The sequence below is a fragment of the Elephas maximus genome, chromosome X (genome assembly GCF_024166365.1).
Source record: "Elephas maximus indicus isolate mEleMax1 chromosome X, mEleMax1 primary haplotype, whole genome shotgun sequence".
NCBI lineage: Eukaryota > Metazoa > Chordata > Mammalia > Proboscidea > Elephantidae > Elephas > Elephas maximus.
In genome coordinates, this window is record NC_064846.1 from 181,261,049 (window position 1) to 181,282,232 (window position 21,184).

The window sequence follows — 21,184 nt, forward strand, 5'->3', positions numbered from 1 at the left end:
CACAGTCCTCCAGATGGCCTAGTCTGCTAGGACCTCAGACACTAAAGACCACAGTCCTTCAGATGGCCTAGTCTGCCCAAGACCTCACACACTAAAGAGCACAGTCCTCCAGATGGCCTAGTCTGCTAGGACCTCAGACACTAAAGACCGCAGTCCTTCAGATGGCCTAGTCTGCCCAAGACCTCACACACTAAAGAGCACAGTCCTCCAGATGGCCTAGTCTGCCCAAGACCTCACACACTATAGAGCACAGTCCTCCAGATGGCCTAGTCTGCTAGGACCTCAGACACTAAAGACCACAGTCCTTCAGATGGCCTAGTCTGCCCAAGACCTCACACACTAAAGAGCACAGTCCTCCAGATGGCCTAGTCTGCTAGGACCTCAGACACTAAAGACCACAGTCCTTCAGATGGCCTAGTCTGCCCAAGACCTCACACACTAAAGAGCACAGTCCTCCAGATGGCCTAGTCTGCCCAAGACCTCACACACTAAAGAGCACAGTCCTCCAGATGGCCTAGTCTGCTAGGACCTCAGACACTAAAGAGCACAGTCCTCCAGATGGCCTAGTCTGCTAGGACCTCAGACACTAAAGACCACAGTCCTTCAGATGGCCTAGTCTGCCCAAGACCTCACACACTAAAGAGCACAGTCCTCCAGATGGCCTAGTCTGCCCAAGACCTCACACACTAAAGAGCACAGTCCTCCAGATGGCCTAGTCTGCTAGGACCTCAGACACTAAAGACCACAGTCCTTCAGATGGCCTAGTCTGCCCAAGACCTCACACACTAAAGAGCACAGTCCTCCAGATGGCCTAGTCTGCCCAAGACCTCACACACTGAAGAGCACAGTCCTCCAGATGGCCTAGTCTGCTAGGACCTCAGACACTAAAGACCACAGTCCTCCAGATGGCCTAGTCTGCTAGGACCTCACACACTAAAGACCACAGTCCTTCAGATGGCCTAGTCTGCCCAAGACCTCACACACTAAAGAGCACAGTCCTCCAGATGGCCTAGTCTGCCCAAGACCTCACACACTGAAGAGCACAGTCCTCCAGATGGCCTAGTCTACTAGGACCTCAGACACTAAAGACCACAGTCCTTCAGATGGCCTAGTCTGCCCAAGACCTCACACACTAAAGAGCACAGTCCTCCAGATGGCCTAGTCTGCCCAAGACCTCACACACTGAAGAGCACAGTCCTCCAGATGGCCTAGTCTGCTAGGACCTCAGACACTAAAGACCACAGTCCTCCAGATGGCCTAGTCTGCTAGGACCTCAGACACTAAAGACCACAGTCCTTCAGATGGCCTAGTCTGCCCAAGACCTCACACACTAAAGAGCACAGTCCTCCAGATGGCCTAGTCTGCCCAAGACCTCACACACTGAAGAGCACAGTCCTCCAGATGGCCTAGTCTGCTAGGACCTCAGACACTAAAGACCGCAGTCCTGCAGACGGCCAAGTCTGCCCAAGACCTCACACACTAAAGAGCACAGTCCTCCAGATGGCCTAGTCTGCCCAAGACCTCACACACTAAAGAGCACAGTCCTCCAGATGGCCTAGTCTGCTAGGACCTCAGACACTAAAGACCACAGTCCTTCAGATGGCCTAGTCTGCCCAAGACCTCACACACTAAAGAGCACAGTCCTCCAGATGGCCTAGTCTGCCCAAGACCTCACACACTAAAGAGCACAGTCCTCCAGATGGCCTAGTCTGCTAGGACCTCAGACACTAAAGACCACAGTCCTTCAGATGGCCTAGTCTGCCCAAGACCTCACACACTAAAGAGCACAGTCCTCCAGATGGCCTAGTCTGCTAGGACCTCAGACACTAAAGACCACAGTCCTTCAGATGGCCTAGTCTGCCCAAGACCTCACACACTAAAGAGCACAGTCCTCCAGATGGCCTAGTCTGCCCAAGACCTCACACACTAAAGAGCACAGTCCTCCAGATGGCCTAGTCTGCCCAAGACCTCACACACTAAAGAGCACAGTCCTCCAGATGGCCTAGTCTGCCCAAGACCTCACACACTAAAGAGCACAGTCCTCCAGATGGCCTAGTCTGCTAGGACCTCAGACACTAAAGACCACAGTCCTTCAGATGGCCTAGTCTGCCCAAGACCTCACACACTAAAGAGCACAGTCCTCCAGATGGCCTAGTCTGCCCAAGACCTCACACACTAAAGAGCACAGTCCTCCAGATGGCCTAGTCTGCTAGGACCTCAGACACTAAAGACCACAGTCCTTCAGATGGCCTAGTATGCCCAAGACCTCACACACTAAAGAGCACAGTCCTCCAGATGGCCTAGTCTGCTAGGACCTCAGACACTAAAGACCACAGTCCTTCAGATGGCCTAGTCTGCCCAAGACCTCACACACTAAAGAGCACAGTCCTCCAGATGGCCTAGTCTGCTAGGACCTCAGACACTAAAGACCGCAGTCCTGCAGACGGCCAAGTCTGCCCAAGACCTCACACACTAAAGAGCACAGTCCTCCAGATGGCCTAGTCTGCCCAAGACCTCACACACTAAAGAGCACAGTCCTCCAGATGGCCTAGTCTGCTAGGACCTCAGACACTAAAGACCGCAGTCCTTCAGATGGCCTAGTCTGCCCAAGACCTCACACACTAAAGAGCACAGTCCTCCAGATGGCCTAGTCTGCCCAAGACCTCACACACTATAGAGCACAGTCCTCCAGATGGCCTAGTCTGCTAGGACCTCAGACACTAAAGACCACAGTCCTTCAGATGGCCTAGTCTGCCCAAGACCTCACACACTAAAGAGCACAGTCCTCCAGATGGCCTAGTCTGCTAGGACCTCAGACACTAAAGACCACAGTCCTTCAGATGGCCTAGTCTGCCCAAGACCTCACACACTAAAGAGCACAGTCCTCCAGATGGCCTAGTCTGCCCAAGACCTCACACACTAAAGAGCACAGTCCTCCAGATGGCCTAGTCTGCTAGGACCTCAGACACTAAAGAGCACAGTCCTCCAGATGGCCTAGTCTGCTAGGACCTCAGACACTAAAGACCACAGTCCTTCAGATGGCCTAGTCTGCCCAAGACCTCACACACTAAAGAGCACAGTCCTCCAGATGGCCTAGTCTGCCCAAGACCTCACACACTAAAGAGCACAGTCCTCCAGATGGCCTAGTCTGCTAGGACCTCAGACACTAAAGACCACAGTCCTTCAGATGGCCTAGTCTGCCCAAGACCTCACACACTAAAGAGCACAGTCCTCCAGATGGCCTAGTCTGCCCAAGACCTCACACACTGAAGAGCACAGTCCTCCAGATGGCCTAGTCTGCTAGGACCTCAGACACTAAAGACCACAGTCCTCCAGATGGCCTAGTCTGCTAGGACCTCACACACTAAAGACCACAGTCCTTCAGATGGCCTAGTCTGCCCAAGACCTCACACACTAAAGAGCACAGTCCTCCAGATGGCCTAGTCTGCCCAAGACCTCACACACTGAAGAGCACAGTCCTCCAGATGGCCTAGTCTACTAGGACCTCAGACACTAAAGACCACAGTCCTTCAGATGGCCTAGTCTGCCCAAGACCTCACACACTAAAGAGCACAGTCCTCCAGATGGCCTAGTCTGCCCAAGACCTCACACACTGAAGAGCACAGTCCTCCAGATGGCCTAGTCTGCTAGGACCTCAGACACTAAAGACCACAGTCCTCCAGATGGCCTAGTCTGCTAGGACCTCAGACACTAAAGACCACAGTCCTTCAGATGGCCTAGTCTGCCCAAGACCTCACACACTAAAGAGCACAGTCCTCCAGATGGCCTAGTCTGCCCAAGACCTCACACACTGAAGAGCACAGTCCTCCAGATGGCCTAGTCTGCTAGGACCTCAGACACTAAAGACCGCAGTCCTGCAGACGGCCAAGTCTGCCCAAGACCTCACACACTAAAGAGCACAGTCCTCCAGATGGCCTAGTCTGCCCAAGACCTCACACACTAAAGAGCACAGTCCTCCAGATGGCCTAGTCTGCTAGGACCTCAGACACTAAAGACCACAGTCCTTCAGATGGCCTAGTCTGCCCAAGACCTCACACACTAAAGAGCACAGTCCTCCAGATGGCCTAGTCTGCCCAAGACCTCACACACTAAAGAGCACAGTCCTCCAGATGGCCTAGTCTGCTAGGACCTCAGACACTAAAGACCACAGTCCTTCAGATGGCCTAGTCTGCCCAAGACCTCACACACTAAAGAGCACAGTCCTCCAGATGGCCTAGTCTGCTAGGACCTCAGACACTAAAGACCACAGTCCTTCAGATGGCCTAGTCTGCCCAAGACCTCACACACTAAAGAGCACAGTCCTCCAGATGGCCTAGTCTGCCCAAGACCTCACACACTAAAGAGCACAGTCCTCCAGATGGCCTAGTCTGCCCAAGACCTCACACACTAAAGAGCACAGTCCTCCAGATGGCCTAGTCTGCCCAAGACCTCACACACTAAAGAGCACAGTCCTCCAGATGGCCTAGTCTGCTAGGACCTCAGACACTAAAGACCACAGTCCTTCAGATGGCCTAGTCTGCCCAAGACCTCACACACTAAAGAGCACAGTCCTCCAGATGGCCTAGTCTGCCCAAGACCTCACACACTAAAGAGCACAGTCCTCCAGATGGCCTAGTCTGCTAGGACCTCAGACACTAAAGACCACAGTCCTTCAGATGGCCTAGTATGCCCAAGACCTCACACACTAAAGAGCACAGTCCTCCAGATGGCCTAGTCTGCTAGGACCTCAGACACTAAAGACCACAGTCCTTCAGATGGCCTAGTCTGCCCAAGACCTCACACACTAAAGAGCACAGTCCTCCAGATGGCCTAGTCTGCTAGGACCTCAGACACTAAAGACCGCAGTCCTGCAGACGGCCAAGTCTGCCCAAGACCTCACACACTAAAGAGCACAGTCCTCCAGATGGCCTAGTCTGCCCAAGACCTCACACACTAAAGAGCACAGTCCTCCAGATGGCCTAGTCTGCTAGGACCTCAGACACTAAAGACCGCAGTCCTGCAGACGGCCAAGTCTGCCCAAGACCTCACACACTAAAGAGCACAGTCCTCCAGATGGCCTAGTCTGCTAGGACCTCAGACACTAAAGACCACAGTCCTTCAGATGGCCTAGTCTGCCCAAGACCTCACACACTAAAGAGCACAGTCCTCCAGATGGCCTAGTCTGCCCAAGACCTCACACACTAAAGAGCACAGTCCTCCAGATGGCCTAGTCTGCTAGGACCTCAGACACTAAAGACCACAGTCCTTCAGATGGCCTAGTCTGCCCAAGACCTCACACACTAAAGAGCACAGTCCTCCAGATGGCCTAGTCTGCTAGGACCTCAGACACTAAAGACCACAGTCCTTCAGATGGCCTAGTCTGCCCAAGACCTCACACACTAAAGAGCACAGTCCTCCAGATGGCCTAGTCTGCCCAAGACCTCACACACTAAAGAGCACAGTCCTCCAGATGGCCTAGTCTGCCCAAGACCTCACACACTAAAGAGCACAGTCCTCCAGATGGCCTAGTCTGCCCAAGACCTCACACACTAAAGAGCACAGTCCTCCAGATGGCCTAGTCTGCTAGGACCTCAGACACTAAAGACCACAGTCCTTCAGATGGCCTAGTCTGCCCAAGACCTCACACACTAAAGAGCACAGTCCTCCAGATGGCCTAGTCTGCCCAAGACCTCACACACTAAAGAGCACAGTCCTCCAGATGGCCTAGTCTGCTAGGACCTCAGACACTAAAGACCACAGTCCTTCAGATGGCCTAGTCTGCCCAAGACCTCACACACTAAAGAGCACAGTCCTCCAGATGGCCTAGTCTGCTAGGACCTCAGACACTAAAGACCACAGTCCTTCAGATGGCCTAGTCTGCCCAAGACCTCACACACTAAAGAGCACAGTCCTCCAGATGGCCTAGTCTGCTAGGACCTCAGACACTAAAGACCGCAGTCCTGCAGACGGCCAAGTCTGCCCAAGACCTCACACACTAAAGAGCACAGTCCTCCAGATGGCCTAGTCTGCCCAAGACCTCACACACTAAAGAGCACAGTCCTCCAGATGGCCTAGTCTGCTAGGACCTCAGACACTAAAGACCACAGTCCTTCAGATGGCCTAGTCTGCCCAAGACCTCACACACTAAAGAGCACAGTCCTCCAGATGGCCTAGTCTGCTAGGACCTCAGACACTAAAGACCACAGTCCTTCAGATGGCCTAGTCTGCCCAAGACCTCACACACTAAAGAGCACAGTCCTCCAGATGGCCTAGTCTGCCCAAGACCTCACACACTAAAGAGCACAGTCCTCCAGATGGCCTAGTCTGCCCAAGACCTCACACACTAAAGAGCACAGTCCTCCAGATGGCCTAGTCTGCCCAAGACCTCACACACTAAAGAGCACAGTCCTCCAGATGGCCTAGTCTGCTAGGACCTCAGACACTAAAGACCACAGTCCTTCAGATGGCCTAGTCTGCCCAAGACCTCACACACTAAAGAGCACAGTCCTCCAGATGGCCTAGTCTGCCCAAGACCTCACACACTAAAGAGCACAGTCCTCCAGATGGCCTAGTCTGCTAGGACCTCAGACACTAAAGACCACAGTCCTTCAGATGGCCTAGTCTGCCCAAGACCTCACACACTAAAGAGCACAGTCCTCCAGATGGCCTAGTCTGCTAGGACCTCAGACACTAAAGACCACAGTCCTTCAGATGGCCTAGTCTGCCCAAGACCTCACACACTAAAGAGCACAGTCCTCCAGATGGCCTAGTCTGCTAGGACCTCAGACACTAAAGACCGCAGTCCTGCAGACGGCCAAGTCTGCCCAAGACCTCACACACTAAAGAGCACAGTCCTCCAGATGGCCTAGTCTGCCCAAGACCTCACACACTAAAGAGCACAGTCCTCCAGATGGCCTAGTCTGCTTGGACCTCAGACACTAAAGACCGCAGTCCTGCAGACGGCCAAGTCTGCCCAAGACCTCACACACTAAAGAGCACAGTCCTCCAGATGGCCTAGTCTGCCCAAGACCTCACACACTGAAGAGCACAGTCCTCCAGATGGCCTAGTCTGCTAGGACCTCAGACACTAAAGACCGCAGTCCTGCAGACGGCCAAGTCTGCCCAAGACCTCACACACTAAAGAGCACAGTCCTCCAGATGGCCTAGTCTGCCCAAGACCTCACACACTAAAGAGCACAGTCCTCCAGATGGCCTAGTCTGCTAGGACCTCAGACACTAAAGACCGCAGTCCTGCAGACGGCCAAGTCTGCCCAAGACCTCACACACTAAAGAGCACAGTCCTCCAGATGGCCTAGTCTGCCCAAGACCTCACACACTGAAGAGCACAGTCCTCCAGATGGCCTAGTCTGCTAGGACCTCAGACACTAAAGACCGCAGTCCTGCAGACGGCCAAGTCTGCCCAAGACCTCACACACTGAAGAGCACAGTCCTCCAGATGGCCTAGTCTGCCCAAGACCTCACACACTGAAGAGCACAGTCCTCCAGATGGCCTAGTCTGCTAGGACCTCAGACACTAAAGACCGCAGTCCTGCAGACGGCCAAGTCTGCCCAAGACCTCACACACTGAAGAGCACAGTCCTCCAGATGGCCTAGTCTGCCCAAGACCTCACACACTGAAGAGCACAGTCCTCCAGATGGCCTAGTCTGCTAGGACCTCAGACACTAAAGACCGCAGTCCTGCAGACGGCCAAGTCTGCCCAAGACCTCACACACTGAAGAGCACAGTCCTCCAGACAACCACATCTGTCAGGACCTCAGACACAAGCTGCAAGCTGGGGGGTCTCCACAACACCAGCACTTCTGACCTATGGCTATAAATTTGGAGGTTCCCACTATCCCCTCAAGATACCAACAGTAAGCTCAGGGATCCCAGCACCCCCTCACTTCTGACCTGCTGGCTTCCACTACTCCCTTGGGTTTGATAATTCTAGAGGACTCATGGAACTCAGGAAAGCGCTCTGCCTATACTTAGGGTTACAGTTTTATGATCACAAAAGAGATGCAATTGAAGAGACGCATAGGGTGAGGTCTGGGAGGGTTCCCGATATGGGGAAGGGGGTTTCCCTTCTTGCTGGGACAGGAAGAGGCCAGCTTCCTTCCTGGTCCTCTCAGCTCCTTGTCCATCTCTGCCTGGACACTTCAGTCTTGTGACTTGCCCAGCGAGGGGGCATGGAGCCAGCCTAGGGTGTCCTGGTGGCAGAGCCTGGCTGCTGGCCCTGAGCTTGCCCGTGCCTGCTGCAGAGGACATCCTGCGGCAACAGGAGATGGGTGGTACAGATGGCCGCTGAGAGGGCCCCTCTGCTGTGTCGGACAAGCCACAGGTCTGCCGCCCTCCTCCTGAGAGAAGGAGGCCCTTTCCTACAAGGGGGGAGGGGGGGGCACCCTTCTTGTCTGTGACTGGACAGTGAGCGCCCAGCTCCACTCAGAAGACAGCCCTTCCCCTTTCCTCTTCCCAATGCTGGATGAAAAAAACACACAAAACTTGCTGCTTGGGATGGGGGAGAAGGAAATAAACCCAAAGGACAAGTCTCCCCTTGAGCCAGACCTTCCTCAGGTGAAGCTTAAATGGGATGGAAGGATGAATGGGCAGGGGTTCATGGGGTGGGGTACGTGAGGTGGAGAGTTAATAGAATGAGGGGATTAATGGGGTGGAGGGTTAACAGGTCGGGGGTCCATGGGGTGAGGGGCTCAAGGAATGGGGATTAATGCCCTGGGGGTTCATGGCAGCTGCGGGCCTGAGGAGGCAGGTGGGCGTCACTCCTACCGATGTTGCCGGTGGGCAGGTCATAGTCGTAGGCCCGCACGACGTACTCCAGGCTGTCCACGTGGTAGAAGGTGCGGTGGTCCAGGGACCAGTCCAGCCCGTTGGAGATGCCCAGCCTGTCCAGGTGGCGCACCACTGAGCCATCCGCGTAGAGCGTGTACAGGGAGCCCTGGCCACGTTCCCATACCCCTGGGCCAGAGGGCTCGGGCATGGTGCCTGGAACGGCCAGGAGGTCAGCAAGCGGGACCCTTCTCCTGCCCCCATGGGTTTCAGTGGTGTCCTCTCACCCCAGCTGCTACCAGCCACAGCCCTTCAGCAGGAAGTTCTCTGCAGGGGAACGGACCATGTGGCCTGAGTCCCCTCCAGGAAGACCTTGCAGCCGGGCAGGTTTCTGAGGGTCCTGGGCCCCACAACAAAGCACCACCCCCTGGGGGCTTACGACTACTGACATGTATCTGCTCACAGTTCTGGAAGCAACAAGTCCCAATCGAGATGTGGGCAGGGCCACACTCCCTCCAGAGGCTCCATGGAGGACCCCTCCTTGTCTCTTCCAGCTTCCTTAGTTTATAGACACACCTTCACGTGGCCCTCCTTCCTCTGTGGGTCTCTCTGTATCTCTTCTCTTATAGGACACCACTCACATGGAATTAGGGTCGACCCTACTGCAGTATGATCTCAAGTTAACTGATAACATCTGCAAAGATCCTATTTCCAAACAAGGTCACCTTCACAGATACGAGGATTAGGACTTCAACATATTTTTGGGAGGGACACAATTACACCTATATCAGTGGGCATTTGGGAACTTGGATGGTATAGTGGGTTGAACAGTGTCCCCCAAATGACATTGTCCAAGTTCCAACCCCTGAGTTCTAACTGTGAATGTGACCTTATTGGTAAAATGTCTTTGCAGAGGTAACTGAGGACCTGGAGACGAGGTGATCCTGTATTAGGGTGGCCCTAAATCCAATGACAAGTGTCCTTATAAGAGACAGAAGAGGGAGATTTGAGAAAGACACAGAGCAGGCCACACAAAGACAGAGGCAGAAACTGGAGTGAGGCAGCCATGGAACAAGGAATTCCTGGGGCCACCAGAAGCTGGGACAGCCGCGTGCAATGGGTCCTGCCTTAGAGCCCCCAGCGGGAACCAACCCTGACCTTGATTTTGGACATCTGGCCTCCAGAACTGTGAGTAAACAAACTCCTGTTGTTGCAATCCCCCAGTGTGGGGTAATTTGTTACAGCACCTGTACGATTCTGATACAGGTGTGCAAACAACATGGGTCATGGTGATATCTGCTTTCCTCTGGGGGCTCTAGAAATTTGATAGGTGCCAGGTAGGGGGTGCCTATGACCAGCCTCTGATGAAAACCTCCAGATGGCACTACCTTCAACTCTGGGTTCTCCCCAGGATAGAGACGAGGCTCAGGGGTCTCTGAGTTGCTGCCCCAAGAACTTACTCAACAAGTGAACTTCCTAGTAAACGTTGAATGCCTAAGAGAAGTGCTCCCCTCTGGGGGACTGCCGTGTGCTGGCAGATTGGGCGTTCCAGCGGCCTGAGGTGACCGCTGCCCCATGCCCCTCCCTCTGACCCACTGCCTGGTGCTCTAGGGGACCACTGCCCTGTGTCCCTCCCCCTGACCCCACCCAGCATCTGAGCCCACCTGCCACAAACCGCCCGGCGGGGTCCACCTTGCCATCATTGAACCTATTGTTGGGCCTGTCCCTGTCCAGCTGGGACAGCCACTGCACCTGCCCTGTTGTCCAGTCCAGGATGCCGAGGTACTTGCCGACCGCCACCACGTAGGTCCCACTCCGATGCAGGGCCATGCAGCCCACACGGTCTCCTAGGGGCAGGACAAGGGGTGACCACGAGGCTGCATCTGCTGCTCAGCTGCCGTGCCCCACTGGTCAATGCGCGGTCATCTCCTGCTATGGTCCATGGAGGTACCTCCCCTTCCCAGGATAGCTGCGGGCTGCTGACCCAGGGTGGTCTAGCCAGACACTATGAATCCCAGGGATCGCTCCTGAGCCATCACTTCCCTGAATTCCCCCTCTGCGACCCCCAGGTGTCCCCCAAGGTGGGCGCTGCATGATTCCTGCTGGGCTGCAGCCCACCAGTGACAGAGGAGATGTTCACGGCCATCCTCACCTGTGCGTCCAGGCAAAGCACAGTTAGCACCATGGCACAGCCTGAGCCACCAGGCCCGTGCCCAGGCTGAGACGACCCCGCATGTGCAAGGCCCCCAAGGCTGGCTTCCTGCCTCAGTCCCTTCAGTATGTGGGGATGGTGGTCTCTGCCTCCAAGGGTGGCTGTGAGAGTGAGTGGAGTATGCCCAAGGGTGCATAGAGCACCTGCTAGGTGGACATAAAAGTCCCACACGGGTGTGTGAGCTCCATACAGATGTATGAGCCCCACACAGGTGTGTGAGCTCCATACAGGTGTGTGAGCACCATACAGATGTGTGAGCTCCATACAGCCGTGTGAGCCCCACATAGGTGTGTGGGCACCATACAGGTGTATGAGCACCATACAGGTGTGTGAACCCTATACAGGTATGTGAGCCCCACACAGGTGTGTGAACTCCATACAGGTGTGTGAGCCCCACACAGATGATTGAGCTTCATACAAATGAGTGGGCCCCGTACAAGTATGTGAGTCCCATAGAGGTATGTGTGCCTCAGACAGGTGCGTGAGCCCCAGGCAGGAACATGAGCTCCATACAAGTGAGTGAGCTCCATGCAGGTGTGTGAGCCCCATGAAGGTATGTGAGCCTCAGGTATGTGTGCTCCATGCAGAATCACTTGTCTTCATCCTGCTGTGCCTCAGGCCTGTGCCTGACACACAGAGGTGATGAATACAAACGCCCCAGGAGGGCTAACACTCAGGTGTCTCTCAGTCACGAAAGGCACCAACAGGCAGAGCCAGGGGTGAGACTCCCTGTCTAAGAACTGACCCTCCTGTACTGACAGCTGGTGAGTATGGCACTCATAGTCTGTGCATACGTCCAGGTGATGTTTGGCCCTGGTGACCAGCTGCACAGGTGCTGACCACCCTGATGCCTCTAGCTGAGCCCCCATGCCCTCATCCTGCTGACCATGCTGGACCCTGCCACTGACCACACGGCCATCCCAGAGCCATAGGGGCTGGTGCTGGATGGCATGTGGGAATGGCCCTGATCAGCTGACCCTCCAGGAGGACCCTGAGGGACAGGAGAGCACCGTCTCAAACCCTCCAGGAGCCCATCCTCCGGCTCCCTCCCCCCCGCAGACCCTGCTTACTCAGGGTCACCGTCTGCACTGCCCTGCTGAGCGGATCCCACCGGCACACGCTCCCTGCATTGATGTCCACGTACACAAGCCGCTCTGCCTCTTCTTCCCACACTGGGCACTCCGCCATCCTGTGCCGTTCCCTGACCACAGCCTCGACCTTGGCAGATGCCATACCTGAGAAGAGGGACAGGCCCATCAGCACTGAGAGTGGCCCATCCTCCCCCTCCAATGGGGCACACGGGAGTTATAGGAAACTATATATACATATATATATAGTATTTTTATATATATATACTTTTTATATATACATCCCAGATCATATATAGTATATATATATATATACAGACTACAAAAATACACTATACTGTATGTATGCAGGTCTGTCAGTTTGTCATACTGTGGTGGCTCGTGTGTTGCTGTGATGCTGGGAGCTATGCCACTGGTATTTCAAATACCAGCAGGGTCACCCCAAGGTGGACAGGCTTCAGCTGAGCTTCCAGACTAAGGCAGACTGGGAAGAAGAACCAGGCTGTCTACTTCTGAAAAAATTAGCCAGTGAAAACCTCATGAGTAGTGGCAGAATGTTGTCTACTTTGGTGCTGGAAGATGAGCCTCAAAATACCGCTGGGGAAGAGCCGCCTCCTCAAGGTAGTTGCTGTTGTTGCCAGGTGTCGTCCAGTCAGTTTTGACTCATATGTAAAACAGAACAAAACACTGCCCAGTCCTGTGCCATCCTCACAATTGTTATTATGCTTGAGCTCATTGTTGTAGCCACTGTGTCAGTCCATCTTGTTGAGAGTCTTGCTTTTTTTTTGCTGACCCTTTACTTTACCACTCATGACATCCTTCTGCAGGGATTGATCCCTCCTGATAACCTGTCCAAATTATGTGAGACAAAGTCTCACAATCCTTGCTTCTAAGGAGCATTCTGGTTGTACTTCTTCTAAGACATATTTGTCCGTTCTTCTGGCAGTCCATGGTATAGTCAATATTCTTCGCCAACACCACGATTTGAAGGCGTCAATTCTTCTTCAGTCTTCCTTATTCATTGTCCAGCTTTTAAATTCATATGAGGTGATTCAAAACACCATGGCTTGGCTCAGGCACACCTTAGGCTTCGAGGTGATGTCTTTGCTCTTCAACACTTTAATTAAAGAGGTCCTTTGCAGCAGATTTACCCAATGCAATGCGTCTTTTGATTTCTTGACTGCTGCTTCCATGGCTGTTGATTGTGGATCCAAGTCAAATGAAATCCTTGACAACTTCAATCTTTTCTCCGTTTATCATGATGTTGCTCACTGGCCCAGTTGTGAGGATTTTTGTTTTCTTTATGTTGAGGTGTAATCCATATTGAAGGCTGTGGTTTTTTCATCTTCATCAGTAAGTACTTCAAGTCCTCTTCACTTTTAGCAAAAAAGGTTGTGTCATCTGAGTATCATAGGTCGTTAATAAGGCTTCCTCCAATCCTGATGCCTCGTCCTTCTTCATATAGTCTAGCTTCTTGGATGATTTGCTCAGCATACAGATTGAATAGGTATGATGAAAGAATACAACCCTGATACACACCTTTCCTGACTTTAAACCATGCAGTATCCCCTTGTTCTTTTCGAACGACTCCCTCTTGATCTACGTAAAGGTTCCTCATGAGCACAATTAAGCGTTCCGGAATTCCCATTCTTCATAATATTATCCACAATTTGTTATGATCCACACAGTCAACTGCCTTTGCATAGTCAATAAAACACAGGTAAATATCTTTGTGGCATTCCCTGCTTTCAGCCAGGATCCATCTGACATCAGCAATGATATCCCTGGTTCCACGTCCTCTTCTGAATCCAGCTTGAATTTCTGGCAGCTCCCTGTCAATATATAGCTGCAGCTGCTTTTGAATGATCTCCAGCAAAATGTTACTTGTGTGTGATATTAATGATATTGCGTAATAATCTCTGCATTCGGTTGGATCACCTTCCTTGGCAACAGGCATAAATACGAATCTCTTCTAGTTGGTTGGCCAGGTAGCTGTGTTCCAAATTTCTTGGCATAGATGAATGAGCAGTTCCAGCGCTGCATCCATTTGTTGAAACATCTCAGTTGATATTCTGTCAGTTCCCGGAGCCTTGTTTTTTGCCAACATCTTCAGTGCGGCTTGGACTTCTTCCTTCAGTACCATCGGTTCCTGTTCATATGCTATCTCCTGAAATGCTTGAATGTTGACCAATCCTTTTTGGTATAGTGACTCGGTGTGTTCCATCTTCTTTTGAGGTGCCCTGCATCGTTTAATATTTTAAACGACTCGTGGGGGCCTCAAAGTAGAGTTGACCTTAATGACGTGGATGGAGTCAAGCTTTCAGGAGCTTCATTTGCTGATATGGCACAATTCAAAATGAGAAGAAACAGCTGCAAACATCCATTAATAATATGAACACAGAATGTACAAAGTATGAATCTAGGAAAGCTGGAAGTCATCAAAAATGAAATGGAATGCATAAACTTCAACATCCTAGGCATTAAACCCGTTGCCGTCGAGTTAATTCTGACTCATAGTGACCCTATAGGACAGAGTAGAACTGCTCCATAGAGTTTCCAAGGAGCACCTGGTGGTTTGGACTTTTTGGTTAACAGACATAGCACTTAACCACTACACCACTAGGGTTTCCATCTTAGGCATTAGTGAGCTGAAATGGACTGGTATTGGCCATTTTGAATCAGACAATCATATGGTCTACTATGCTGGGAATGACAACTTGAAGACGAATGGTGTTGCATTCATCATCAAAAAGAACGTTTCAGATCTATCCTGAAGTACAACACTGTCAGTGATAGGATAATATCCATACGCCTACAAGGAAGACCAGTTAATACGACTATTATTCAAATTTACGCACCAACCACTAATGCCAAAGATGAGAAAATTGAAGATTTTTTTACCAACTTCTGCAGTCTGAAGTTGATAAAACGTGCATTCAAGGTGCATTGATTATTACTGGTGATTGGAATGTGACAGCTGGAAACAAGAAGGATCTGTAGCTGGAAACGCTGGAAATCGCATGACAGAATCTTGCAAGACTAATGTCTTCTTTACTGCAAGTACTTTTTTCACCAACATAAACAGCAACTACACATGTGGACCTTGCCAGATGGAATACACAGGGATCAATAAGCAACATCATGATAAAGGGAGAAAAGATTGAAGTTGTCCAGGATTTCCTTTTACTTGGATTCACAATCAACACCCATGGAAGCGGCAGTCAAGAAATCAAAAGACGCATTGCATTGGGCAAATCGGCTGCAAAGGACCTCTTCAAAGTGTTAAAAGCCAGTATGTCACCTTGAAGCCTAAGGTGTGCCTGACCCAAGCCATGGTGTTTTCAATCAATCGCTTCATATGCATGCGAAAGGTGGACAATGAATAAGGAAGACCGAAGAAGAGTTGATGCCTTTGAATTGTGGTGTTGGTGAAGAATATTGAATATACCATGGACTGCCAGAAGAACAAACAAATCTGTCTTAAAAGAAATACAGCCAGAATGCTCCTTAGAAGCGACGGTGGGGTGGTGAGACTTCGTCTCAGTACTTTGGACATGTTATCAGAAGCGATCAGTCCCTGGAGAAGGACATCATGCTTGGTAAATTAGACGGCCGGTGAAAAAGGAGAAAACCCTCAATGAAATGGACTGACACAGTGACTGCAACAATGAGCTCAAGCATAGCAACAATTGTGAGGATGGTGCAGGACTGGGCATTGTTTCGTTCTCTTGTACATAGGGTCACTATGACTCGGAATCGACTTGATGGCACCTAACAACACCAACATATATATATACACTACACATAAACCAAAAACCTGTTGCCGTTGAGTCAATTTGGACATACAGCAACCCTATACGGCAGACTAGAACTGCCCCATAGGGTTTCCAAGGAGTGCCTGGTGGATTTGAACTGCCGACCTTTAGGTTAGCGGCCGTAGGTCTTAACCACTACACCACCAGTGTTTCCATACAACATGTAGACTATATTTATTATAGGTTATATATGGTGCATATATACTGCATGTAATACATATATTTACACACACTACAAACAGTATAATACACACTATGAACTATATAGTCACCAAATAAACACTATAAATTATACATATATACACTTCATATATTTATATACACTGTATTATACAAATAAATATACTACATAAACATGTTTTTACGAACTATATGTACACTGTATATACATATGTACATATGTACTACATATACAGTATATATATATATATAAAAAATACACACACCCTAAATATACGCTACAGTATATATACACTGACTGTAGACTATCAGGACACCCTGGTGGCGTAGTACTTAAGTGCAACGGCTGCTAACCAGAAGGTTGGCAGTTCAAATCCACCAGATGCTCCTTGGGAAATCTATGGGGCAGTTCTACTCTATCCTATAGCGTCGCTATGAGTTGGAATCGACTCCACGGCAGTGGGCTTGGGTATTTTTTTTATGGACTATCCATGAGCATATGTGCACTACATATACACTGTGTGTGCCCTATAAGTACACCGTGAACTATGTATGCACTGTCTATGACATGCAGTGTACATGTGTACGTATACACACACTCCATGTACACTATAGGTGCCCTGTGTGTACCCTGTGAACTATAGATGCACTATGTCCACTATAGATACTATCTATGAATTATGTTCCCCACGTGTCTGTCAGTTTGTCGTACTGTGGGGCCTTGCCTGTTGCCGGGGTGCTGTAAGCTATGGCCCCAGTATTCAGATACCAGCAGGGTCACCCATGGAGGACAGGTTTCAGCTGAGCTTCCAGACTAAGACAGACTAGGAAGAAGGACCCGGCAGTCTACTTCTGAAAAGCATTGGCCAGGGAAAACCTTATGAATAGCAGCGGAACATTGTCTGATATAGTGCTGGAAGATGAGCCCCCCAGGTTGGAAGGCACTCAAAAGATGACTGGGGAAGAGCTGCCTCCTCAAAATAGAGCCGACCCCAATGATGTGGATGGAGTAAAGCTTTCGGGACCTTCCTTTGCTAATGTGGCATGACTCAAAATGAGAAGAAACAGCTACAAACATCCATTAATAATCAGAACCCAGAATGTACGAAGTATGAATCTAGGAAAATTGGACAGCGTCAAAAATGAAATGGAACACATAAACATCAATATGCTAGGCATCAGTGAACTGAAATGGACTGCTATTGGCCATTTTGAATCGGACAATCATATAGTCTACTATGCTGGGAGTGACAACTCGAAGAGGAATGGTGCTGCATTCATCGTCAAAAAGAACATTTCAAGATCTATCCTGAAGCACAATGCTGTCAGTGATAGGATAACATCCATATACCTACAAGGAAGACCAGTTAATACGACTATTATTCAAATTTACGCACCAACCACTAAGGCCAAAGATGAAGAAATTGAAGATTTTACCAACTTCTGCAGCCTGAAATTGATAAAACATGCAATCAGGATGCATTGATAATTACTGGCTATTGGAATGTGAAATTTGGAAATGAAGAAGGATTGGTAGTTGGAAAATATAGCCCTCCATAATAGAAACAACGTAAGAGATCGCATGGTGGGATTTTGCAAGACCAACAACTTCTTCATTGCAAATGCCGTCTTTCACCAACATAAACAACGATGGCATTTTCAACTGCCTCCTATGCATGTGAAAGCTGGTGACGAATAAGGAAGACCAAAGAAGGACCTATGCCTTTGAACTGTGGTGTTGGAGAGGGATGTTGAATACACCATGGACTGCCAAAAGAAGGAACGTGTCTGTCTTGGAAGAAGCACAGCCAGAATGCTCCTTAGAAGCAAAGACGGTGGGACTACGTCTCACATACTTTGGACGTGTTGTCAGGAGGGATCAGTCCCTGGAGAAGGACATCATGCTTGGTAAAGTAGAGAGTCAGCGGAATAGAGGAAGACCTTTAATGAGATTTACTGACACAGTGGCTGCAACAATGAGCTCAAGCATAACAATTGTAAGGACGGCGCAGGACCGGGCAGTGTTTTGTTCTGTTGTGCATAGGGTCGCTGTGAGTCGGAACCGACTTGACGGCACCTAACAACAAGAACAACAATGAACTATGTATGCGCTATGTATACACATCCGCTGTATATGTTTACGTGTACATACACTACGTATACGCTATATGTATATATACACCTACATGTTATTGTTACTGTTTAGTTCCCATGAAACAACTCTGATTCATAGAACTGTGCTCCGTGGAGTTTTACAGGCTGTGAGCTTTCAGAAGCAGATTGCCAAGCCTGTCTTCAGAGGCGGCTCTGGGTGGGTTCAAAGAGCCGATCCTTCTGCTAGGGGTCCAGCGCATATGGTCTGGGCCGCGCAGGGCCTCCTGTTCACATTACCTACGCACCGTAACACCCACTCTGTGTGCTGAGTAAATAATCCGAGAAGCTGGACTGTATGAAGGTACACCCACTGTCTGATACAGGTGTGCCACCACACTGTGTGCGCCCTCACCACCAGGCTATACCACCTCTTAACAGGCTTCATTTTACAACAACCTTCTTAACGGGATTCATGTACCAAATGACGCGCCCACCCCTGGGACCTCAGTCACCCAAGGGACCCCACACTACACCACACTCCTAAGGGCAGATTTCACAGGGCGCCGTCATCACTTTGGTCTCAGCTCAGACTTGTTAACAAGCTTAGGGTCTCGGAAGCCACTGCCCATCCCGCCTCGCCCCTCCCTCCCCGGCCTCTCCCACCTTGGATGGAGCTGTCCCAGGCAGAGGGGCCACTCCTCAGTTTCTCCTGGGGTGGAGGGAATAAAACGTACCTGCGGCAGCCTCCGCACCAAGGGGCCCCAGAACCCCGGCCAGGTGTGCGCAGCACCGGCCAGGTTAGGGTTAGGATCTGCACAGCCCCCGCCAGGTGTCCGCAGACCCCTAGGTGTGTGCAGCCCTGCCCCCATTTCCTCTCTCGGGTGTGCGCAGGGATGCCGTTCCGGGCAATGAGGACCGCAGGGGCGCCCACCCAGGGCTGCCCACCCGCCAGCGGTTTCCTCCCGTGTTCCCGCTTCCCAGGAGCAAACCGAGGCAGCTCATCCCCCCTCGAAGTTCACCTGGGGCCTCCCTGGGGCAAGGCACTGTACGGCGCTGGCACCTAGTGGGTGTCCCAAGGCCTCCAACCCCTGAGCCAACCACCCTCGCTTGTCAGTCTGAGAGGGGTCCCTAGAGCGGCCGTCAGAGCCAAACCTTGACACGCGCCTCCGACGCCTTTCCTTTACCCTCCAACCCCGGTAGGGTACTGGTTGAGCCCAGTGATAGTGGTCTGATCCCGGCAGTTTCCAGAACTGTCTGCTCCCGGAGAACACTGGCCCGCTGCTTCCGGGGTGCCTGCTGGTCCGGGGTGCCTGCTGCGTCTAGGAGTGCCAGCTGGGTCCAAGGCACCAGCTGCGTCGGGGGTGCTCGCTGCTTTTCAGGTACTCGCTGCTTTGGCGGGTGCGGCCGCCCTCCTCCATCCCCTCCTCCTGCGAGCATGTCTTCTCCCAAGGCCCCCCGACCCCAGGAAGCCACCTCTCACGGAGCAGTTGGGAAGCCCCAGGCACCTTCACGCCAGAACCCGGGGGGTCCTCCACTGTGGACCAGGACTTGGCACTGCCAAGCGCCGTGCTCTCCCAAAAGTGCTGGTTCCTAAGTGTGGGTGCCCCGCGCGCCCCCCCATCTCCTCAAATTCGGACCCACCTCAGCGCCCCAGGGACCTGGGCCTCGCTCACCACTCAGCAAGTTGCCCCCTCTGGGGACATAGATCCGAAGTGCTTCCCGGGGAAGGTCTGCCCCTGCCCCCTCGCTCCCCAGCTCCACGCGCCGCCCTTATCCGCTCCCCTCCTCTTGGGGTGCAGCTGCCTTCATGCCCACACCCGTGGCTCCTCCTGGAGAGGGCACCTGCGTTATCCATTTCATAGGGGCTCATCCCACAAGTGCTTGTGAGGGGTGCCGGTGCCAGGGAGACCCAGCCCAGCCTGCACCCCAGGAAGGAGCCACCAGAACGTGGCCCTGGAGAAAGCGGGGCTGGGGAGGGGACTTAGAGGGAACTAGAGGGGCCTGACATTTGGAATGGGGGGACCCAAAGCACACTGTCCGCTGAAAGAGGTCTTCGACAAAACATGGAAATGTTGCTTCCAATCAAGTTAAACAGGTTTTTGCCCTGCAGAGCTTTTCTGCCCCAATAGCACGGTTCCCCAAATGTGTTTGGCTTTTCTAGAGTGTCTCAGAGAGGAATTTTCTTGGGATCCCAAACTGGGAAATGCCTCCCTGTCCCCGACTTGGTCACCCTAGTTTTCAGGGTGCCACCTTCTGGGGTACCTTACAGCAGCCACTTGGAACTGACCGCAGGTCTGAGAGTTTAAGCAAATGTCCCCCATCGCCACCACCTCCCCATCACCCCACACCCATCACCCCAGCTCCTCACCACCCCAGCCCCATCACCCCACCTCCTCAACACCCCAGCCCCATCACCCCACCTCCCCATCACCCACCCCCATCACCCCACCTCCTCACCACCCCAGCCCCCATCACCCCAGCTCCTCATTACCCTTACCCCCATTACCACCCCCACCATACACACCTCCTATAATCCCCACTTCCCCATCACCCTCACCCCCATCACCCCCAACCACCCATCTCCCTCAGCCTCCATCACCCCACTGTCTGTGCAGGGCCCCCATGCCCCTCATGCATCAAGCCTGCTGGGACATTGATGAGACCAGAAATGCACACCCAGACCCAGGGATGGCCCAGGTCTTAGAGGTGGAGTGAGCGCCTTGCACCTGCCAGCTGCCCCGGGCTGCTGATGTCCAGGGTCCGGCAGCTGCAAGACAAGGAGGCACCTGAGTGGCCCAGCCCTCACTCATGGCAGCTTGCAGCTTCTCTCTCTCCCACTGGCCAAGGCGGAGACCTTCCTGTTTGCATAATGGCAGGCACCAGGCCGGCTGCCCACACCTGAGGGTGGTGGGAGGGTGTGGGGAGGGTGGGCTCTGGGAGGTGGGAAAGGTGGGCTGGAGGGTGGCGACTGGCGACACCAACCCTAGTGACGCCGCTGTCTTGCTGCCCC

General features: G+C 52.0%; 1 protein-coding gene across 1 annotated transcript in view; it reads right to left on the minus strand.

Moving 5' to 3' along the window:
- The window catches only part of LOC126068895 (regucalcin-like), a 48,129-nt gene extending 28,518 nt beyond the window's left edge, over positions 1–19,611 (minus strand). The window contains exons 1-5 of the mRNA XM_049871581.1: positions 19,327–19,611; positions 18,838–19,147; positions 12,068–12,232; positions 10,450–10,632; positions 8,786–9,001 (exon numbers count right to left, since the gene is read on the minus strand). Of these exons, the coding sequence (XP_049727538.1) occupies positions 8,786–9,001; positions 10,450–10,632; positions 12,068–12,232; positions 18,838–19,147; positions 19,327–19,611 (1,159 nt within the window). The remainder of the gene's footprint in view (positions 1–8,785; positions 9,002–10,449; positions 10,633–12,067; positions 12,233–18,837; positions 19,148–19,326) is intronic.
- Positions 19,612–21,184: the final 1,573 nt, after the last annotated feature.